The following is a 23,633-nucleotide window of genomic DNA, read 5'->3' on the forward strand; positions in this document are numbered from 1 at the left end:
ACTTATAGGACACTGCATGGGTTTGGATATTTATGTATGAGTATTTAATCTGCATAGATACACATGTACATGAAATACCCAAGGAGGCCAGAAGAGGGCGCTGCATCCCCTGGAACTGGCTCTGCAGAGGGTTGTAAGCTGCCATGTGGATGCTGGGAACTGGGCTCTGTTGTTCTCCAACGGCAGCAAGTATTCTTCATCCTGAGCCATCTGTCCAGCCCCAGGATTTGGGCTTTTAATTTGACTGCAACAGGGTATGATAAGAACCAACCAGTTATTTTATTATCGTTATTAACATGCTAACTGCATGTTATTGGGACTCCCTCACTGTGATATTTTCATTCATGCAGATACCGTGCATTGACCGTGTCCACCCACCCTGTAACCACCCTCCTCCTCCAGCACCCTCCCCATTCCTCAGCGACCCCCTTGGTGATGAATTATCTTTATGGAGAGTGCCTTTTACACGAAGGGCTTTTTAATTCCAGGCCACCATTCTTGTGTCTCCAGCTGCCGTTGAGGGTCTCCCATGTCTGTTCTTTCTCTGTCTCTGATTATTTATACCTACCACCAGTTCCCTAACCCCAAACTTACAAAAGACAGGCTGATGTTACTCATTTGTTTGCTGCACCAGGGATTGAACCTAGGGCCTGAAGGATGCCAGGCAGGTCTACTGCTGGGCCACATCTCCAGTTCATGTCTTAGCTTAGTAGGAACTGTTCCTGCCCGGGCACTGGACAAAATGGTTAAGTGTATGGGATGTGTCATAACTCCAACTCTCCTCCCACCAAATCAGGCCACGAGACAGCCGGGAAAGAGAATGTTTTCCCCAAACCTGGACCTTAGGGACTGGTCCCATGGCTTCAAGCTTTGGGTATGGTCAGCTCGTGGGAGAAGAGAGGCTGAGGATGAATGTCTCAGCATGGGTCCTCACCGGTGCCCCATCAGGACCACAGACAGCGCCATCGCACAGAGGCACGGGCTGTTATTAGTCGAGAAGGTTCTCTGAATTAGGAGCAGAAATGATTCATGTCCAAGGTTCCTGGGTATGGCAAAGAAGTATAGTTTAAACTTCTATTGATTGATTGAAATGGGGGTGAATTTCTCATTTTGAAGGAATGGATAGATGTGAAATTGAGATGGAATCCTGACGATTATGGTGGGATAAAGATTATACGTGTTCCTTCGGACTCCCTGTGGATCCCAGACATCGTTTTGTTCGATAAGTAAGTTACGTTCTAAATATTACTCCCAATTTCCGAAAGAACACTTGTATTGCTACTAAGCACTAGTGATTTTTTTCCCTCTCATCTGCAAATTGTTTAGGTATGGAGTCAAGTGATCTATTTGTTGCATGGCTGTTGTGGGTCCTTTGCCTTTTTTGGTGTATTGTTGTTGTTGTTGTTTTAATCATAAAAGCGTTATCTGATTTCTGAAATAAGAAAAAAGACAAACATAGGAAGGAATAAGGGGAAGTAGGGGGAGAGATAACGGCTGCAGCTAACTTAACACACAGTAAGCTTGTGTGCCTGGCAGTGTGCTCACAGCACGCTTACACCGGGAGTCACCCGTCTTACTTGGCCCTTGTCTATGATCACAGAGCTCTCAGACAGTACTGTAAGGTTTCACCTCCAGACACTGGAATACACATTTATTCCCTTATTCAAGTCAGACTTCCAGGTTTGGGGTGGGGGCTTGTTTTTTAGTTGAGGTTATAGTTTGTGATCAACCCAGTTTTCTGATATTATGTGAAGACATTGTCACGGTGGCACCATCCATTTTCCTACGTGAGTTTGTGGTTAATTGTCAGTTAGCAGCTGTATTCCCTGTCCACCACCCCTCCCAGGGCCATCTCCGAGTGAATGTGAGTGTTTGCATGTGTCCTAAAGCACGCTGCCTTGTTTGCACAAAGGCTTTTAGGGCAAGCGCTATGCAAAAAATGATCTTATGAAACCTTTTACTTCCGTGCTCCTTGATATGGAAGGATGAAGAAGGCTCGTAGGGTATAACAGGGGCGGCTTCTGGCACATTCTCTTTACCCTCAGTAACGGAAAGCACTTTGTCCTATTTGCACAAAGGCTTTGGCATGCGGGCAGAGCAAATGCTGTGCAGAAGCCGACCTTTGGGAACCTTTCACTTCCATGTTGGTATGGAAGGATGAACACGCCTGCACGGTAGCGTGGTGCAGCTCCCTGTGCACCAGCTGCTGTCCGTGTTGAAAACATTCGTGTGACTCAGCATAGATATATTGCACAGTGCTGTGCAAACGCCAGGACCTGAAGAAACAGCAAGACAGTGAAGGAATCGGGTGCTTCCCCTGCATCGGGGCCACTCCGGCCCAGGAGAGCACCGGTGCAACCTGCATGGTGCAGACACTCTTTCCTCCAAGGGTAGAAGTCATCTCTTACTTGGGTGGAGGAGGAAGTCTAGGGATGTGGATTCAGGCTCTGCCTTTCTGCATGCCCAGTGTATAAACAGCCCGGCCATATTTGTATGTAAAGAGGCGTCTTTCCCATTACTAAATTCTCAATGTCTTGAGGAACATGCATTTGCCCATCTCACAGTACAAAGGGAAGACTAGGTTCAGTCCTAGCAGAATCACAGGCTGGAAAGATGTCCACGAAGCGTGACCATGGGTGGAGCAGGCATTTGGGCAGACGGAAATTTCAAACTCATTTCCCACTATGACCCACAGGTTCCCTCTGTATTAGGCTTACGAAATGTGACCGTGGCTTGTTTGATTCTGGCACTATTGTCGTGTGCTTCTTTTAGTGCAGATGGACGTTTTGAAGGGGCCAGCACGAAAACAGTTGTCAGGTACAACGGCACTGTCACGTGGACGCAACCAGCAAACTACAAAAGTTCTTGCACCATCGACGTTACCTTTTTCCCGTTTGATCTCCAAAATTGTTCCATGAAATTCGGCTCGTGGACATACGATGGATCCCAGGTTGATATAATCCTAGAGGACCAAGATGTCGACAGAACAGACTTTTTCGACAATGGAGAGTGGGAAATCATGAGCGCGATGGGGAGCAAGGGGAACCGGACGGACAGCTGCTGCTGGTACCCCTACATCACGTACTCCTTTGTGATTAAGCGGCTGCCTCTCTTCTATACCTTGTTTCTTATTATCCCCTGCATTGGGCTCTCATTTCTGACTGTGGTTGTCTTCTATCTCCCTTCAAACGAGGGTGAAAAGATTAGCCTCTGCACCTCAGTGCTCGTCTCTCTGACTGTCTTCCTTTTGGTAATCGAAGAGATCATACCATCATCTTCCAAAGTCATACCCCTGATTGGGGAGTACTTGGTGTTCACCATGATTTTCGTGACCCTATCCATTATGGTGACTGTCTTTGCCATCAACATCCACCACCGCTCTTCCTCCACACACAACGCTATGGCGCCCTGGGTTCGTAAGATATTTCTCCACAAGCTTCCCAAGCTGCTCTGCATGAGAAGTCATGCGGATAGGTACTTCACTCAGAGAGAAGAAGCCGAGAGTGGGGCTGGACCTAAATCTCGGAACACTTTGGAAGCCGCACTCGATTGCATTCGCTACATCACGAGGCACGTCGTGAAAGAGAACGACGTCCGCGAGGTCTGTGGCGAGTATAAACGCCCCCGCAAAGTGGGGCGTCTACACAAACCTTACCCTCCATTTCCCCAGAGCGCCTTGAATGATCCTGAAGAAAGTTTAGCAGTATGCACTTGAAGGGATAGTAATATTGCCATAGTTCTTTGGTTTTGGAATAATGTGCTGACTTAGATTTATCTTCCATAATGTTTCTGAATTTTTACCTTATAGTTTATCAAAAATTACTCTTTTTGAAGAATGAGTCTAATATGGACCTTAAAAGTGCAACCAAGATACTTTCCATAAAGACATTTTTTTGTAGCTTTTCCACAAAAGAATATTAGTAAAATTGAAAACAGCAAGGTGTATGGCTACAATCTTGCCCTTCAGGGGCTGAGGCAGGAGAATTGAAGGAGTCTGCCTTGGTGTACTTTAGCAGGTTCAAGGTTAGCGTGGGCTAAATAGGGAGAATATGTCTCATAAAAGCAAAGTGAAATAAATAGCATAAAAGTAAAGAAAAGGAGCAAGGTGTTCTTATGTGTCATTTTATACTTCAAAGTTTTCTTGTAAAGCAGAAATAGTACCTAATTTGCCTAAGACAAAATTTGTTTAACATAAAAATAAGTTTGATTAGTTTGTTAAGGATAATTGGTAGTCAAAATGCAAAAATTGGACATGTTTTTACTAATGTTTTTTAATACAAGCTTTCAATTGTTAGTATTTTTATTTCTATTATATAATCTCTAACTACTAATATTTTCACATCTGAATTTATATTGAATGGTCCCATAAAGATATATAAATTCTAATTTTTTATTAATATTTGACATCCTTCCTTCCCTCCCTTTCTGCTTCCTCCCTCTCTTCCCCCCTCCTCCTTCCCTTCCCTTCCCTTCTCCTTCCCTTCCCTTCTCCTTCCTTCCTTCCTTCCTTCCTTCCTTCCTTCCTTTATGATGGGACAGTCACCTTATAGTCCTTGCTAGCCTGGAACTTGATTTGTAGACCAGAATGGCTTCAGCCTATCAGAAATTCACCTTTTGAGGTTAAAGGCCTGTACCACAATGCCAAAGCCCCCATCTTCCACTTTTCTAAAGACAGTTTCACTATGTAGCTCAGGCTAGCCTCAAACTGTCCATTATTTTATTTAGGCCTCCTGAATGCTGGGATTTCAGCAAGTTATGACTTTAAATGAACTCTTCATTGTTATTCCAAGGTGCTGGCCTCAAACTTCCAATCCTCCTGCCTCAGTCTCCCAGGTAGCTGGTACTGCACACACCGCTATGGCTGGTTTACTTCTAACAAACTAATACTTGCTGATTGTAGTATTCTGTGGCAGTATAATTATTATATATTACATATTATCATGAGATAATATATCTTAAAATATGGCTTTATGTATGTATTTGTTTTTTAACAGGTTGTTGAAGATTGGAAATTCATAGCCCAAGTCCTTGATCGGATGTTTTTGTGGACGTTTCTTCTGGTGTCAATCATTGGGACTTTAGGGCTTTTTGTTCCTGTTATTTATAAATGGGCCAATATAATAGTCCCAGTTCACATTGGAAACACAATTAAGTGAAACCAAGAAATTACCCTGTGGATTTAGTGAGCAGTCATGCAGCTCTTAGGACATGTATGCTGTTATGGAAATGTGAAGGTAGTTACAATTTGACATAGGCTATAACAGATTAGCAATTTCTAACATTGGCTTAATGTTGTCCATTAGAACTGCAGTAATAACCTCAAATAGCAACAACACATTGTCTGCCTGCACTAGTGAAGGCCTAGCATCTGCATCCTGGCAAACCCTACCAATTTGCAACCAATGATGAAGGCCATCCTTGGAGTGCTGGAAAACTCAACTGTATTTGAAGACTATTTAAAACTCCCCCCAAATTTAGTAGGAACATATATATGTGTGGTTTTGAATTTTCAGAATGGGTCTTTGGGTCTTGTTAAATTGTCTGGGCTAGCACAAAACCTCCTGAGTAGCTGGGACCATGGGTGTGCTCCACTTTGCCCTGTTCTGTATTCACAGATATAAAATACATCATTATTTTATAGGAGGTAGGCCCATTACTTGGTTTAATAATAACTTAATGTCAGTTAGGTTTAATTATAACCTTATGTCAGCTAATGTTCTATTGCTGTGAAGAGACATCATGACCATCAACTCTTATAAAGGAAAACATTTCATCAGTGCTGGCTTACAGTTTTTGAGGTTTAGCCAATTATCACAGTGAAAGCATGATAGCATCCAGGTAGACATAATGCTGGATCCAGGAGTTCTCTACATCTGGATCAGCAGGCAGCAGGAAGAGAGAGAGAGCCACTGGACCTGGCTTGAGCATCTGAAACCTCAAAGCCCACCTCCAGTGACACACTTCCCCCAACAAGGCCACACCTCCTAATAGTGCCACTTGCTGGTGATCAAGCATTCAGTCTATGGGTCTACGAGAGCCATTCCTATTCAAACCACACTTAATAGGATGCTATTCTTTACTGACATTTTTAATAAGCGACAAATGGTAACTAGAAACATCGTAGGCCCACTTTACTCTTTATATGGTAATATGGATTGGCTTTTATATTAACTAGTTTTACAGCCTATCTGAAAACATGTAACAGGCAACTCCTGCAGACACATTCTTTGTAATGACTTTATAATCCTGCAGTGGCATGTTCTGGTAATGACTTCAGTCTCCTCGTCCACACTCTCCGGTTAGTAGAGCCATTTATGTACATCGCGTATCCCTGATTTCAGAGCAACGGTGCAGTTGCACAGGTTCCCACCTCAAAATGGGATGCCATGACTCTGTCTGGATAATTCTGTGGAAAAACCATTCTGAGCTGGATACGGTGCCTCATACCTGTCATGTCTACTTTCAGGAGGCAGAGGCAGGGGAATTGCTGTGAGTTGTTGGTCAGCCTGGGTTACAGTATGAGACCCTGTCTCAGAAAACCAAACAAAAACTTCCCCTGTGAGTTGATATAAGCACACTGTCATATCTTATAATGTCTGAGTTATCTTTCACCCCAATTATAGTGGTCAAATCTTAGAGCAAAATGCTCTAAGACATAGTCTAGCTGGCCTATCACTAGGTATGACATCAGCCGGTACAGTATAATGTATCGTGGGTAAAGTAGTCAAGCTTCATCCCAAGTGCCCCAGCTCAGGAACAACCCAAAAGCTGTGTTTGAGTCAGAACTCTTAGTTGTAAAGTTAGCAACACCCTCGCTTACTAATAACATATCAACGGCTTAAATTCAAGTCCGCATACTTTGGAAGGCAGGATGGGCCCTGCCAAGTTTTATTTTACTGTGATTACTGTGCTCACTACTGTTAGAGTGAATGAAAGTCTGCTGTACGTCAGTAAATGTCTCTCAAAGGCTCATTGTTGAAAGCTTGGTCATGGTGGTTCGGGGAGGCAGGGGGATCTTTAGGAGTAGAGAGAGGCTCTAGCAGAGGAAAGTTAGGTCTCTAGGGACGTGCCGCTGAGGGCATTGAGATCCCAGCTCTTCCTTTTGCTTCCCAGCCACAGTGAGGTAGACAGCTTGGTTCTGCCGTGTTCCCCAGTGTTCTATGCCATCTTGACACCGACCTCAAAGCAATGAGCCGAGCAGTCATGACCTAAGGCCTCTGGGAGTAAGAGCAGCAGCAGAGCTCTCTCAATTATCCAAGTATTTTCCCTATAGTAACAGAGAGCTAATAGAGTATCAGTACCCCAAAGTGGAATCTGTGGTGTGACTTATGCTGTGGAGTCTACTTCTCGTCATTCTAGACTTTAAAAACTTAAAAGGTAGGAATAGAACAAAGAGACAATTCTACCTAAGTTCAGCTTTGAAAATCAATGGGTTTACTGTGCCTACTTATAGGAACATGGGGGAGGATCTCTTCCAGTGTCATGGATGCCTTGAGAAACTGAACTAAGGAAAGGCCTCCCTAGCCTGGGTAACCACTTTTACAACCTGCAGATAACAACAGCCCCACAATTCCCCCCTTTTCCAGCAATTGTTTGCTGTTTATATAAACTCGGGAATGAATCTTGGATGTCTGGTAAGTCTTGTGAGTTTCATGAATCTGGTGAGTTTCCCTCTTCCTCCTAGAAGGGACTGTTTCACTCTGGAGGAAACAGCCACACAACAGGGAAGCTATTGTGGTAATAAATGGTGGTGTAGCTCTGAAGCCTTTGAATTTGATCTGTAGAAAGAATCTGGGAAGGTTTGAAGAAACGGGCTGGAGAAACTCTAGGATTTGTAAACATGGATCAGTAGGCACTTGTATGAGGACTCAAAACCAGACATGACACGCTATTACCAGTGCTCTGGCCACCCTCCTGAACTCGAGGGTAAGACTCTATTTCTGAAACACCACATACATGCGTCATGGAACATGGAAAAACGAAGCTGGCCCTGACTTGGACGGTTCACCGACTGGACAGCTTTCATAGTGCTGGAAGGCTATGCATGCTACCAGAGGACAAAAGCAATCACCAAGTGACTGGGAACCTTAAGAACTGCAGTAATGGCTGCCTGGCAAGTCTCTCCCTCTGGCACAATAACATGTGAACAACACAAGAGTACCCAACCACTTTCTGACTGAATCTAAATCCTGCTTCACAAGACAAAACTCATACCTAGCACCATCCAAAGGCCAAGAACCTATGACTAGACAGGTCATGGGCTTTGCGGGGAGAACATATTACTGCTCTTCTGCTAAATAGACATGCTATTAACTGACACCTGATGACCTAATTGTTATACCTATAGATTAATGCATCTCTCAGCTCTCATCAGAGAAACTTCTATGTGCAGTAGTGACTAACATTTGGCCATGGTGTAGAGAATAAGCAACTGTAGAGTGTCGGGTCTAAACGGACATAGTATATCACACCCTTCCTTCCAAGGCTCAGGGACCACTTCAGAAGACGGTGGAAAGAATGTAAGACCCAGAGATGGCAGATGGCTACAAGGAACATGTCTCCTGAAGGACAGCTACATATATGAGCTCATGGTAGTTGTGTTAGCATGCATAAGACCTGTGCAAGGCCAAGATATCTGATCGGATAAAATCTCATCGCAAAGAGCAAAGTTGGGTGTGAAGTCCTGCTCCTAGCTGAGCTACTGTTGGCAGTTGTTAGGCATGGGAGGAAAGTTTGGTTCCTCTAAGGAAGTAGGCCCTGGTAAGGACCACATTCCAGTGGGGGGCCATATACCCAAGAATGCTTGAGCAACACAAATTGGTCTTGATAAATGTATATTATTTTTAAAGGACGCAAAGTTGAATGAGTCAAGAAGGGGGGTGGGTCTGGGTAGAGGTAGGAGGAGGGGATGAGTATGATCAAAATACGTATGAAATTCTCGATGAGAATTGAGAATATATTAAAATACACATTTCCTCTTTTAAAGTTTATTATCTCAGGTGCTTATGATATGAGGGACACTGATAGAATCTAGTTCAATGTAAATTGCTGTTAGCTGTCTTAGTTTGTATATATCCCTCGTCTCTTATATCTCAATCACTGTTAAGATATTTGTAAGCCAACAAATTTCATAGAATCCTCTTCCTCTTGACTTACTGAAATACAAGCCACAGTGAATTGCAATTGTCAGGTTGTACATTTGCATGGAAAAAAAAACCTAGCAAGAATACTCAAATGGTCTCTGTGGACTGTCTCTAGGGGCTGTGGTTCAGATTCGGAAATGTAATATGGGAAACTCAATTTGTTCAAATAGCTTCTCGAGCATAATCAATTTTGACAACATCCTACATTCTGGGTGCTCTGACAGCCGAGACACACAGGCTTGTGATTGGCGTCCTAGTGGGAAGGAACCATCAGCTGCTGAAGTCCACACATCTCATATCCCCAGCCCGACTCTGGAGCCCAAACCCTAGTGCTAAGGTAGCGAAGCCCTGATCTGACGGCTCATCCTAGAGTCTGGATGGCTCCCTGCAGCTCATGTGTGAACCTACCATGCAACTCTGTTTGGGACGTTATTAGATCATGAGGTCATGCCTTGACAACAAATGGAATTAGTGCTTTTGTAAAAGATTCCAGAGAGTCTAGCCCTTTCAGCCACTTGGAGACACACTGGAAGGTATGTTTTATGAGGAAGACTCCTCCCCAGACAGTCTTGCTGGCCCCTTGATTTTAGACTTCCCAGGCTCCTAAACTGTGAGAAATAACTTTGAGTTTAGCTGTCCAGTTTGTGGGGGTTTTGTTGTTTTGAGACGGGGTCTCACTATGCAGTCCTGATCGGGCTGGAACTCACTGTCTAGACCAGGCTGGCCTGGAATTCACAGAGATCCCGCCTGCCTCTAACTCTACTTGAGTGCTGGGATTAAAGTCTTGCGGGGCTCTATGGGATTTTTTTTTTCTGAATTAGGAACTTGAACAGACTAGAGTAGTTTACTAACAGTGAGTGTGAGACCAGGTGTCATTTCTCGGGGTATGATATGTGGGGTTTTGCAGCAACACAAATGCCAACATGGAAAGATAGTAAAGAACGGAAGTAACAGGCGCTGCTGAATACACTACGATTTCAAGAAGTTTATGGGCTGAGCAAATGAGTTCTATGGAGATCCTGCACTAATGGAGTTAATATTTATGAACAGAAAATTTTTCTACCTAAAGTTTCAATCACAGGGGTAGTGAAATGTTCATTTACCCATGATAAATAACTAGACATTTGTCTCCCACATTTCTTTTTTACGAAAAATCAAGATGAGTTGAAAATAACCCTTGAAATAGCAAACTCCAAGCCAGTGATCAGATAAAGTATAGTGCTATTGAGGAAGTGCCCTTGCGTCAGCACAGGTGAGCCTCGATGAACAGTGCACAGTCTATGTGTCATCTCTGGCCATCAAGGGTTGCAGAAATAATCCCGCCGTTCCTAAAATGCACACCAGGATGAAAACCCAGAGAAAGATGCGATCAATCACCATGGCAACGTACTTCCAATCATCTTGAATCTGGAAAACAAAAGGCAATAAAAGAAAATGGAACATGGGGGAGAAGGGTCAATTTTTAGTATTAAATCTTGTTAAGGTACAGAAGCCATTTTACTTAATATTTAAGAAATTTTTTTTCTTATTGATATGATCTGAGGAAATTTACGGTGATGGTTGACAGGATCTACAGTCACCTAGAAGACAAACCACTGGGCATGCTCAGGAGAGATTATCTCACTAGGTTAGCCTCTGGAGGTGACCATGAGAGACTGACTAGATTAGACTGATAAAGGAGGAAAGACCTACCCTAACTGTGGGTGGCATCCTTCCCTGTGCTAGGGTCCTAGATGAATACAAGTGAGTGAGTAAGTTGAATGGTGGCCCTCGTCTCTCTGCTTCATGACTGCGGACGCAGTGTGACCAGCTGCCTCACACTCCTGCCACCATGACTGCATGCTGGACCATTTCCCTGGAGTGGTTAAGTCCAAATAAACCCTCCCTTCAGTTGCTTCTTATAGGCATATGGTCACAGCAGTAAAAAAAAAAGTACTAATATATCTACCAACCTCAAATTTCATGTATGGAGGAACAGATGGAAAATATGTGCTATGTTAGCTCTGTTTCTAACGAGAATACATTTTTCTTTCAAGGTAAGGTCTGGTCTTCATGTCTACACAGGTTAGGTGGGGCTCAAATTGTTGATCACCACGTCACCGCCTCCTGAGATCGGTGATTGCAAGTATGTACCACCACTCAGAAGTTGTGTGTGTGTGTGTGTGTGTGTGTGTGCACAAAATCTATTTTTCTACATTGAATTCCAATTATTAAAGCTCATATACTTCTATAGGAAGATCTGGAGCCTTTGTTAGAATGGTGACTTTAAACCGAAATCATTTGACATTGTTTCAAAGTGCTTGTTCATTGGTACTAATACTTGTTTTAGACTCTAATTTCCGTGTAACATCCGTTCCAAATATGAAATAAGCCCACCGGGCAAGCCTGACATTTTCCTTGTCACCACTCCCCTTTAAAATGCCCACCTAACAAATGACAACCTCAGTTGTATGACCAGACAGGCTGAAGAGCAGACACAATGGCTGATAGTACGGCCAAAAATGGAAGAAAGAATAATTGTATATAATGAGCTTCAATTTAGGCTTGAAACAGGAAGGAGAATCTATGGTAATTAAACTCCCAGACAATTCAGAAAGCAGAGAAACCACAATTGGGTTGAGAGAGAGCCCAGGAGTCAATTGATCTTGAAGCAATGATCACATAATGAAGAAGCAGTGTGTAATTTTATAATTCAATTAAGCACACGAAATGGCCTGGGAGATGTGGTTTTCGTTTCACCATTATAAGCTTGAGTAACTGTGTCCTTTCAGTGGCACCATGAAGTCACACTTGTGGTAAAGTTAGAATCATAATGCCCTGTTTGACTTAGGTTACTCTATTTGAATTCCTCAGACTTGTCCGTAAGCACTTCAGTTCCACAACCTGAGTCTTACATCACTCTATAGGCTAAGTAGCACCCACACAGCTCTAGGAGACAGCCTGTTGAAAAGGGTGACGAACTTTAGTCTTAATCCAGCTCTGCTCCTTTCTAGTCTGAGCAGATTGCATCGCCCTCGGTTTCAATGTCCTCATCTGAAAAATGGGGACAATCAGTGCAGTCTTAAGAGGTTGCTTCAGCAGACTCATTGGCGATCAGTATTTTTAATATCAATGTTGATTTAAGAAATGGCCCTTATGCCTGTATACATCTGAGACAAAATGTGATGACACAGTCCTGGAATCCCACTACGGAGGGAGCCGAGAGTATAATAGTGAGTTCAAGGCCAGCTTGGACCACAAGTGAGGTAACTAATGTATCCAAGGGCATGTAACTGGTCTGAAGACAGTTTCTGACTCAAGAGGCTAATCAATCTCTCTCCCTCCCTCCCTCCCTGCCTCTTCCTCCTTCTTTGTCTCTCTGTCTCTTTCTCTGTCTCCCCACCCCATCCGTGTGTGTGTGTGTGTGTGTGTGTGTGTGTGTGTGTGTGTGTGTGTGTTTATCTGAGGAGGCCAAAGAAGGGTGTTGGATTCCACAGAACTAGAGTTATGGGCACTGTGGGCCATCTGATGTGGCTTCCCAAGAGCACCAAGCCCTCTTAATCGATGGGCAGTCTCTCGAGCCCCTGAGTCTAACTTTCTAAGCTCTGCCCTGTGTATCACCGCACAAGGCTGCCATTATGAAAACCGTTATTTACCTCTTTGGCTACATTCTGTGCTTTCATGTTTTCGGCAATGTACTTCACACTTTGGATGGCTTCTTTGATTTCTGGTGACAGGGCAGAGAGGGACAACACAGCGTCGACAGACTCAGAACTGGAGCTTCTTGTGAGGTTGGCACTGAAATTTGAGATTTTTACCCTACGGTGGTGGCAGTAGCCACAGGTCCCATCTTGGCAGGGGTAGCCTTCCTTGCAGCTTTTGGAGTCTGCACGGCTGAAGCAGTTCAGGTTTGAGAGCTCAGCGCCGTAGAAGGTCCTCGTCTTAGGAGTGTCCCCCTCACCACTGGTCGGCCTAGTCATAAACATGACCCTGGGGAGCAGGTTCAAGAACACGGCCTTGACCCAAGTGGGCATGGTGTGTGTGGTTGGAGTTCTATAGTGCACATTGAGCACAAAGACTGTGATGACAATGGACAAGGTGACAAAAATCATAGTGAAGAGGAGGTACTCCCCAATCAGGGGGATGACCAGCGAGGTGGAAGGAATGGTCTCGGTGATCACCAGGAGAAAGACAGTCAGGGAGAGGAGCACAGAGATGCAGAGTGTCACCTTCTCCCCACAGTCGGAGGGCAGGTAGAAGACAAGCACAGTGAGGAAGGAGATGAGCAGGCAGGGGATGATGAGGTTGATGGTGTAGAACAGCGGCAGGCGACGGATGTACAGCGAGTACGTGATGTCTTGGTAGATCTCCTCACAGCAGTTGTACTTGATTTCATGTTTGTAGCCCGGGGCTTTAATGATAGCCCACTCGCCACTCTCCCAGTAGTCCTCGAGGTTCATGGAGGAGCCGATGAGGACCAGGTCGATCTTTGCCTTGTCGTAGGACCAGGAGCCGAACTTCATGGTGCAGTTTTGGTAGTCGAATGGGAAGTAGGTCACGTCGATTTTGCATGAGCTCTTAAAGATGGCCGGCGGGATCCAAGTCACTTCTCCTGTGTACTTGAGTAGAGCTTTGGTCTTGTCATCCACCTGGAAATCCCCATCAGCGCTGTGAAGACACAGTGGGTCACACAACTCACGGTCATCACTCTATAGCCACCCAGCCTGGCTTCCCATGCTGCCACCAGGATGATAAACAAGTGACAATGTACACAAAAGGGGATGTGAGAGATCAAAGGGCTGAGAGAAGCCATCATGCCAACTGCCCCATTCTCCAGTGGAGAAACTGAGGCCAGACCTCCCCTAGCAATGCTCAGCCACCCTCCACCTCTCCTGCCACATGATTTGCCACACTTGTTACCCCCACTCCAGCTTCCCCTAGTAGACTTTCCCCATCTCCTGGACACCCCATCACACACTGCCATGCTGGTCATATCCCAGTACATTCTAGAGTGTTAATTTCCAGATTGATGTTATAGAGACTCCTAAGTACCCAAAATGGACCCCACTGGGTTCTGAATTTATGATGAGATGAATGTTGTCTGGAGATGGGTGTCTCAGCAGCTGTTGGAAATATTAGTAGGCAGAACCTTGTTAACACCTCTATAGCCAGTCTCCACCAAGTGTTCTATACATGTGTGAAACCCCATGGCAGATCTAGGAATGGTTCCAAGGGCCAGCCATAAGTGCTTATGCTGTGAAACTCACTTTAGCAAGGAAGCTCGTTTTCTCCACCAGACCTCAGTTCTACCACTACCCCCCTTTCCTCCCACCACTGCTCTTCAATAAAAGACTATGTTTTCTGATTTTGTTGAACACCTTCAAATCAAACCCAGCCAGCAGGTCCCTTTGCTATCCTCTCTAGCTGCCTCCACTCACCCGCCATGTTTCTACTCTATCTTTTGGCCATGAGCACCTGCCTTTCTTTTTATATAGATGATGCAGTTTTCTTAGAATCATCCTGTTAATGTTTATAAACTGACTTCTTAACAGTAGAACTGATGATAATCTTAGTTCCCTGTTGGGCTTGTATTCAGAATTCCATCTTGGTGACCAAGAGAAGTCATCTGACAGAAAAGTCACTTGGTTCCCACAAGTGTCCCTCCCACTGAAGATTTCTTCTTCCTCAGTCAATAAGGGCATGCTACTGTAGCTCAGACTAGACTCAAACTCAATATCCTTCCACCTTAGCCTCCTCAATGCTGGGATTACAGGTGTGCAGCACCAATGCCTGGTTCACTGAAGGCTCTCGACATCTACAGTCAGCTCCGTGGGTCTCTTAGCTTGCTGTCATGGGAGGCATTCAGGATTTTCATGCCCCTTTGGTTGTCATGTGAAAATCTGAGCATCAAAATTCTAAACATTTAGGAATGACTTTATATCATTTACTGTTGGAAAGCAGTGTTCAGGTTCAGTTCATTCCCCCTGCTGCTCTCTGTCCTTCCACCCACACTGATTCCATTGAATAGACCCACTGTTACATGAGACAACTCAATGCCTGAGCCCCTGCCCATGTTTGTGGCTTCTCTACCAGCTTTTCACAGTCTTCTTCCTTCCTTTCTTCATTTCTTCATTTCTTCCTTCCTTCCTTTCTTTTCTTCATTTCTTTCTTCCTTTCTTCCCCTTCCCCTTCCCCTTCCTCTCCCCCCCTCCTCCTCCTCCTCCTCCTCCTCCTCCTCCTCCTCCTCCTCCTCCTCCTCCTCCTCCTCCTCCTCCTTCTTCTTCTTCTTCTTCTTCTTCTTCTTCTTCTTCTTCTTCTTCTTCTTCTTCTTCTTCTTCTTCTTCTATACAGGGTTTCTTTGTGTAGTTCTGGCTGTTCTGGAATTCATTTTGTAGTTCTAAAACTTGCTCTGTAGACCAGACTCACCTCAAACTCAAGAGATCCTCCTGCCTCTGCCTCCTGGATACTGGGATTAAAGGCAATGGTTACTACTGCCAGCCCAATGGCTTTCCACATTCTAATCCCTGATGACTCGGGAGGAAAAGAGCAGTAGGAGAGGACAGAGCTGTATATAGTCTCTAGGTAGTCTCTGCTTAGACTCAGTACAACACTCCAACAGCCATGAGGGCTAAACAGAACCTCAAAGACCATACAGAATACATGGGCCTCCTTAACAAGGTTACTTGGAGTATCCAGGCTCAACAAATGACAGGAAAGTAAGGAACCTACCTTCAAAGCCCAGGGCCCAGTCTAGGAGTTGGCAAACTATGGCCACAAGTCTTCCTGTGTTGACTAGTTTTACGTCAACTTGACACAAACTAAACTCATGAGTGAGGAAGGAGTCTCACTGAGAAAATGTCTTCATAAGATTGGACTGTAGGAAAGTCTATTGGGTATTTTCTTTTTTTTTAATTTTTTTAATATTTTATTTATTATATATGAGTACACTGTAGCTGTCTTCAGACACACCAGAAGAGGCCACCAGATCTCATTACAGATGGTTGTGAGCCACCATGTGGTTGCTGGGAATTGAACTCAGGACCTCTGGAAGAGCAGTCAGTGCTCTTAACCGCTGAGCCATCTCTCCAGCCCGGGTATTTTCTTAATTACTGATTCTGGGGGAAGGCCCAGTCCACTGTGGATGTGAGCACCCCTGGGCTGGTGGTCTGGGTTCTATAAGAAAGCAGACTGAGCAAACCATGGGAAACAAACTAGTAGGAAGCACTCCTCTGGCTTCTGTGTCGGCTCCTGCCTCTAGGTTCCTGCCCTGCATGAGTTCCTGTCCTCACTGCTTTTGATGATGAACTGTCATAAGGAACTGTGGGTGAAATAAACCCTTTCCTCCCAAAGTTCGGTCATGTCGATTCATCACAGCCATAGTAACTCTAACTAAGACATGTCCCCTCCATAGTCCCACCATTTTTTTTCTTTTTCCATTTGTGTGTGTTTGGGTTGTGGAAACGTGTGTATGTAAATTTGTGTGTATGTGGGCACATATGTGGGGGTGACCATGTATGCAGTGGATGTAGAGGTCTGAGAGCAATGTCAGGAATCATCCTTGATTGTTCTTTCAGCCTTATTCATTGAGGCAGGATCTCTCAGTCAAACCCAGAGCTTACCCGGAATTGCTTGATCAAACCCAGAGTAACAATAAGGTTCACTTGTGATGGTAAGGTGACCTGGAGAGCCCCTGTCTCTGCCTTCCAGGGCTGCCACACATAAGTGGCACTTACATGGGTTCTGGGAAATCCAAACTTTGGTTCTCATGATTATGTGGCAAGTGCTTTAACCACTGCCATCTTCTCAAGCACAATTCCCACGAGTTTCTATTGGAACAAAGTTGCTGACATTCATTGTTTATTGAGTAGCTACTTTGAGCTACAATGGCAGAGTGGAATAGCTATGACAGAGACCGCATCTACTCAAATTCTAATTTTCAAAATGTTAAATTTTCTTAAATAATAATAATATTATCATTATTAATTATTTCTTACTACCTGGTCTTTCCAGGATGCCTCTGCTCTAGTCCAGTTGTGTCATGTGACTGAAGAGTACGCTGAAGGTCAAAGATCAGGGTTGATTTGTTCAAGGTCCACAGAGCATCTGTGGGCAGAGCCTGGACATTTCAGAACACCAGTCCCCACATCAGCAAAATGAGTGTGTACTCAATGGACAAGCACCAGAGAAAGGCCAGCCCTGGCCCAGCTGCTCATGCCCGTGGTCTCTGGGGGCCCAGTTCACTTGTTACAGTCACAGAAGCCCCTGGTTGTATCTGCTCACACCAGAGGCCTGTTTGCTGTGCAGGTTGGGATTTAAAATGGTGTGCCACCAGGAGTCACAGAACACAAGGGCCCAGCGGGAGACTAAAATCTGGCACACTGATTGCCACATGGTGCCTTTGAATTTGTTGACAAAATAAGGGGCCAAAAACCTAAGTGAAAATCTCTACCCATCACACATATAGAGGGAGTTCTGGGTGGTGACAGAGACAAAAGAAACAACAGCTGCAGGAAGGGTCTGAGCTGCTTTATTGCCGGACTCTGAGTTGGTTAAGATGAGAAAAGGCAGTGGGAGTGGAAAGGATCAGCCAAGGTCCTTTTATATAGAAGAAGATTATGTGTGGAAATGGAGCAAGGATAGAAAAAACATCACAGCAGCAGAGGCTCCAGAAAGTGGGACAATGGGGCAGCTATGATAGCAGGACAAGCCCACAATCCACATGGTAAGTGAGGGTTCTGGTGTCCCGTGAATGTCAGCATGGGAAGGCATAGAGCCAGAGCATCATGAGACCCAGGGGCCAGGTAGGATTAGCTGCTGAATGGGGGTAACCTAGGGAGGAGAAAATGGGGTCTCAAGGTCCTAAGAGTGAGTTCTAGGGTCAGAAACAGAGGAAATGAAGACAAGGACCATACAGAGAAGCTTTGATGATGTTCGCTTGTAATCCCAGCACTGGGACCCTGCACCCCCAACACAAATAAATAAATGTAAAGAAATCATTATAGTGAGAATACACAGAGGGGTGGAGTGAAGTCAGTCAAGGCTGGGGCAGCTCTGTAGAGATCTCAGAACTCACAACAACCCACAACTCACAAAACTCCCTTTAGGAATTACTCAGAAAAAGTTGCCTATGGCAGGAAATGGGATGAACAAAGGCTGATAAAAATTCTTTGGGTAGCCATGCTAAAGAACAAGCCCCTAACAAAGAAGACACACAGACACATACAGGCACACATACAGACACACACACACACACATACACACACACACACACACATACACACACAGGACAGACACACACAGACACACACACGGACACACACAGAAACACACACACACACACACACATGGACAACAGACAGAAAAACACACACACATGACAGACAGACACACACACACTCTTTAGAGAAGACAGTAATAAACAAAGAAGAAAATAGAAAATGTTTTAATCCCGGGAAAATGTGTGTTTAGCAGTTCCTCAGTGACTATTCTGGTCTCTAGGGACAACCTGTGAGTCCTGCCCAGTCCTGCCTTTCTCCCACAAGTATTCCCTCTCAAAGAGGGTGAGACAGCCATGTCCTCCCATCCCTGCCTGCAGAGCTAGTATCCGGTGCCACGTCCAGCCCCTCCCCTGCCATCCCAGATCCCCCACCATTCACTGGAGCTGCTCCAGCCTTCTACCCGACAGTGCAGTTAATGAGGTCACTTCAGCTATCCATGGCATACTCTCCTGCCTCCCTGGACCTTCCTTGCCATAGGTCCCTTCTTCCAAATCCCATGTGACCTTCAAGGCCCATGTCAATGCCATCTCCTTCCAGCAGCTTTCTCTGGTGACCTTTCCCTTCTTCCAGCCACACATTGATCTCTTAGGAGCCACTCAGCCTCCTACCTCTCTGTGGCTCACTGCACCTATGGTGCCCATCACATAACTGTTGCCCAGTGCCCTCAGGGTGAACAAGTAAGCAGGTTCCTCTCAGAAAGGCAAAAACCCAAACAAAACACACCCAAGACTAAGCATAATGAGTGGCTAGAGGACCCAGAGTCCGGTCTGCCAGACCCAGAGTATGGGACAGCCAGCTCCTTACTTGTTGTACAGTACGATGTCTGGTTTCCAGATCTTCTCTGCAGGAACACGCATGAACTCCACCCCTTGGTAGTCAGAGGGTTTCCATTTCAGCTTGTAGTCATTCCAGATCTGGCCGTGGGAGGGAGGGAGAAGACAGTGGAAGGGCTGACCAGATTTTCCTTCTCCTGACAGAATTTCATCATGGCCACCATGGTGACAGGTCACCCATGCCTTGGGTCACTGAGCCATTTACATGCTGCAGAAAGTGTTGGCCCAAGGGAGCAACATGGGGCAGCAGGACAGATAGCATTGACTGAGTCTGCAGGTTGCCCTTGCTCTAGAAGTCATCCTTCAAGACTGGGGAGACTAATCCTTCTCAACCAAATGGGAGTCGTTAATCATTACCTTCTCCAATCACATTAGCCAAGGTGTCAGCCTTCTGGGTTTCTACCCAGCTTATACATTAAGCTCTTATTTTTTTTTTTATGCTTTGAAATCACTCTCCAGCCAGGTGTAGTGGCAAGAGGGTTGTGAGTTCAAGGCCAGCTTAAGCTATATAGGGAGTCCTGGGCCATGAGCTATGAGACCCTGTCTCAAATAGGAAAGGAGGGGTTGGCCGATCAACAAAGGATTTGTTGCATAAGTGTGAGGCTCCCCAGCACCCACACAACCTTCCCATTTTATAATTCTGAGGGGAGGCAGAAATAGGACCCCCGAGGTAAGCTGGCTCCCTAGCTGAGCTCTAGTGTCAGTGAGACACCTTACTTCAACCAGTGATGCAATGACTGATCATGGAAGACATCCCCCATCAACGTCTGACCTCACACACATGCATGCACACCCTCACACGATTGCCTAGACACATGCACACACACACACACACACACACACACACACACACACACACACACACACACGTGCACATCGAATACATGGGGCTAGAGATGTGGCTCACTCGGTAGCCTGCTCATCTAACAGACTCAGTCTCCACCAGCACAGAAACCAAGCACGGGAGTGCACACCTATAATCCGCCCTAGGGAGATGAAGGCTGAGGGCCAGGAGCTCAAGGTCTTCTTCAGCCACACAGTGAGCTTGAGGCTGGCATGAAACACATGAGACACCCTCCCCCATCTCAAAAAAACAGTAATGCTTTCTAACTAAAAAGAGTCTTTTCCCCTCAGAATGAAGCCATGATCCCACAAGACCCTAAAGGTGTTGAGTGTAGACCACAGAAGGAAGCAGGGGGTCGGGGTGGGGGCTGTCGGGGAACATGTAGATGGGACACTACGCTTGTCTCGACAGCCTCTTCAAGCAAGGGCTCGCAGGAGCTGAGTGCTAGGCTGGCTGAGCTGGCAGATGGGCCAGCTATCATTAGGCTGCAGAGTCATGATGTCTCCCAAAAGATCTGGCCAAAGCGTCCCTGGGGAGGACATGTGGGAACCAAGCGCATTCCCTCCTTCTAAAGAACACCAGTGTTGTACTCCCTGCCTACCCATAATGCAACAGAATCCACCTCTGGCTTCACAAGAGAAAGCAAGGCTGTTATCGCAAGTGCTAGTAGAATCCGGGGTTGGGGTACAGTGTGTGTGGGGAGGGGGGTAGGGGAAGGTTGAGACAGGGCCTCACTGTGTGATCCTGGCTGGCCTGGAACTCATTTTGTAGATCAAATTGTCTTTGTTTGGTTGGTTGGTTTTGTTTTTTGAGATTAAGGTCCCTCTACATAGCTATCCTGGAACTTGATATATATCTGGCTTTGAACTCATAAAAATCCATCTCCCTCTGCCTTCTGAGTGCAGGGATCAAAGGCTTGAGTCACCACATCAGCTTGTGGCCAGCTTGTTCAGTTTTGTAGCGGGGCCATGGAGAGAATTCTCTCTCCAGGCTGTAACTTGTCTGTGACGTGAGAGAGGAGTCAGTCCTCAAGAGCCATGAGGTGACCCTGTCCTGGATCTAGGAATAGCGTCCAACTCCCTTTTCCCCAGCACAAATAAAGCAATCACCACTAGGGGGCAGCAGTACACAGAGCCTGGGTACTTACTTGCTTCAGCCACAGGTTGGTTTCCATGATCTGGTTTACTTCATCCTAGAAAGTGAGATTGAAGTTGACAGAAGACTGACCAAAATAAAGCGCATTGCAGACAGACTTCCCTAGAACCCCACGGGCACATCTTGTGGCCCCAGCACTTACCACCTTCACCAGCTGAGACATGGACACCTCAAACTGGATGATGACTGGATGGGACACATTAGCCACTGGCCGGATGATCTCGTTGTAATCTTCGAACAGGTACTGGAACAGGCGGTGCTCAGCTTCTGAGGCACTGGCCGCTGAAGGAGGTATCCTTGTCAGTCCCTGAGGAAATGTACCTCTCCCAGAGAGGGCAGCCTGCCCACAGACTCCTGTCTGCCAGGGTATTTTGCAAATGCAGGCTTCCAGGCCAGTAATGTACCCTTAAAGGCTGGGAAACCGGGGTCATGCTCATTCGGTGGTCTAGAAGCCTGAGTTCTGAAGTTGGGTACCTCTAGGGGAAATCCTGGCAAACCCAGGGGTGCTGTGTGAGCTTAGGCCAGTAGCTTAAACTCTCTGAACCTCCATTTCTTAATATCAAAATAAAGAGTAGGCATGAATGCACCTCGAAGGTGGGAATGAAGTGCTTCAGTAACTGGCCTGTGGCAAGTGCTCAAGAAGCTTGGTGGAATCCTCCTCAGACATCTACACGTCTGTGTGTGTTACTGCCATTTTCTTAGCTTCCTCCTTCTCTCTCTTGAATCTGAGTAAAGACTTCCCTGTTTTCTTCTTTAATTTTTTTCATTACATTAAGGGAGGAGGGTGTGTGCTGTGGCATGTTTGCGGGGGTTTGGAGGGTAACTCGGTTCTCTACTTTTATAACATGGGTCTTGGGAATATAACTCAGATTATCAGACTGGGTGGCAAATGCCTTTCCCAGGAGAACCAGACACTGGGTGTTTGTTTTGTTTTTTGTTCTTGTTTTTCTTACTAAAACTCTAACCTTTACATAACAAACCACCCAACCTTGCTTTCTAAAAGATCAAAGAACTACTACCGGCTCAAAGCTTTATTGTTACTCCAAGGAAGGCCGTGGTACTCCAGCTGCCCAAGTGGAAAGATGATTGACCCAACCCTGGGGTGGACCCACTCAGGGTCCTCCCAGGCCAGGAGCCCTGTTTCCCACTGTGTCAGAAACTGCAGCCCCTTCGTCCTCTCCAAATTCTGCAGGGGTTTGTTATCAGTATCGTAGGAGTCATCCTCATCCCAGTCCTTACCTCTGGTTCCTGGGCATCCTTTGTTCACAAGCCCACCCCCAACTGAGCAAGACATCTTGGCTCAAGCTGTCTGCGTACAGTACTGGGGTCAGTCTAGGGACAGTCTTTGTGTGTGTGTGTGTGTGTGTGTGTGTGTGTGTGTGTGTGTGTGTGTCTTATTTTCTTCTGGCCATGATTTAGATTTAGGCAGGACTCACAATGTCGGACACACACACACACACACACACACACACATACACACACGCACACGCTGCCCCTGCGTGCTCTGACAGCCTTCAGTGGTCATCATAGCTGCTTTTCTGCTTCACCCACCAGCCACCCTGGGTCTCTAGAAGGGCTTCCTCTTAATAGGCTCCCCTAGAGCCTCCTCGAAGTTCTGGGAGGAGTGATCACGTCAAAGTTCTCTAGGCAACGGCGATCATTGTGGGCAGAGACCCCGATGACCAGAACTAGAGGCTTAGTCCAGCCCCAGCTCCAAAATGACTCGGTGGCTTTAGAAAAATATTTAGTCTTCTTTGGTCACAAGTTTTTTTTTTTTTTTTTTTCACTGTCCATAAAACCAAGCGGTGGTCAGGAGGCAGATGCTAGAAGTGGGACTGCAGGGCGGCGTTTGGGACCGGGACCCGAACCTCTATCTACCGAGCAGAACCGGAGACTCCGTTCTGGGCTAGCCTCGAGCCTTAGCTAATTGGCGGCTTTGGGAACAAAGGAGTGACCAAGGGACTCAGCGTGGTAGGGACTGGGATGCGCGTGCACAGGCAGAACTGTGGGATCACGCTGAGATCCAAGGCGAGTGGGTGCCTTGACTTCTAAGGGGCTGGTGGCCAAAGCCGTGCGGGAAACTGAGCCCTGGGCTGCAGCTTCGCACGGGCGACCCACCCGCCGCCCGATGGTCACCGCCCGCAGCCATCCAGGGCTCCCGACCGGACCGCTCCCCGCTCGTACCTGGCAGCAGCATCAGCACCAGCATCAGCATGGACAGCGGCGGCGGGAGCAGCACAACACCCATGTCTAAGACCCGATAGACAGGGAGGGAGCCACTCTGGTGCTGACCACCGAAGCACAGCTACTCAAGTGCTGGCACCGCGGAGTTCCTCCCGGCTTCGCGCAGCCGAGCTCCGGCGCACCTGCGCGCCCGAGTGCACGAACCCCAGGCAGCCAA

The 23,633-nt window shown here is 46.2% G+C and overlaps 2 protein-coding genes across 2 annotated transcripts in view; one reads left to right on the plus strand and one right to left on the minus strand.

The window, feature by feature from the left end:
* The window catches only part of Chrna5 (cholinergic receptor nicotinic alpha 5 subunit), a 28,227-nt gene extending 21,640 nt beyond the window's left edge, over nucleotides 1-6,587 (plus strand). The window contains 3 exon segments of the mRNA NM_017078.2: nucleotides 1,117-1,226; nucleotides 2,773-3,601; nucleotides 4,995-6,587. Coding sequence (NP_058774.2) covers nucleotides 1,117-1,226; nucleotides 2,773-3,601; nucleotides 4,995-5,156 — 1,101 coding nt within the window. The 3' untranslated portion in view covers nucleotides 5,157-6,587.
* A 3,521-nt stretch (nucleotides 6,588-10,108) lies between these two features.
* Nucleotides 10,109-23,633, minus strand: Chrna3 (cholinergic receptor nicotinic alpha 3 subunit). Its single transcript, NM_052805.3, is given in 6 exon segments — nucleotides 10,109-10,550; nucleotides 12,779-13,790; nucleotides 19,205-19,314; nucleotides 21,225-21,269; nucleotides 21,375-21,514; nucleotides 23,417-23,633. Coding segments are annotated over 6 exon segments (1,500 nt in total). The 5' UTR covers nucleotides 23,481-23,633; the 3' UTR covers nucleotides 10,109-10,421.

Source organism: Rattus norvegicus, chromosome 8 (genome assembly GCF_021556685.1).
Source record: "Rattus norvegicus strain SHRSP/BbbUtx chromosome 8, alternate assembly SHRSP_T2T, whole genome shotgun sequence".
NCBI lineage: Eukaryota > Metazoa > Chordata > Mammalia > Rodentia > Muridae > Rattus > Rattus norvegicus.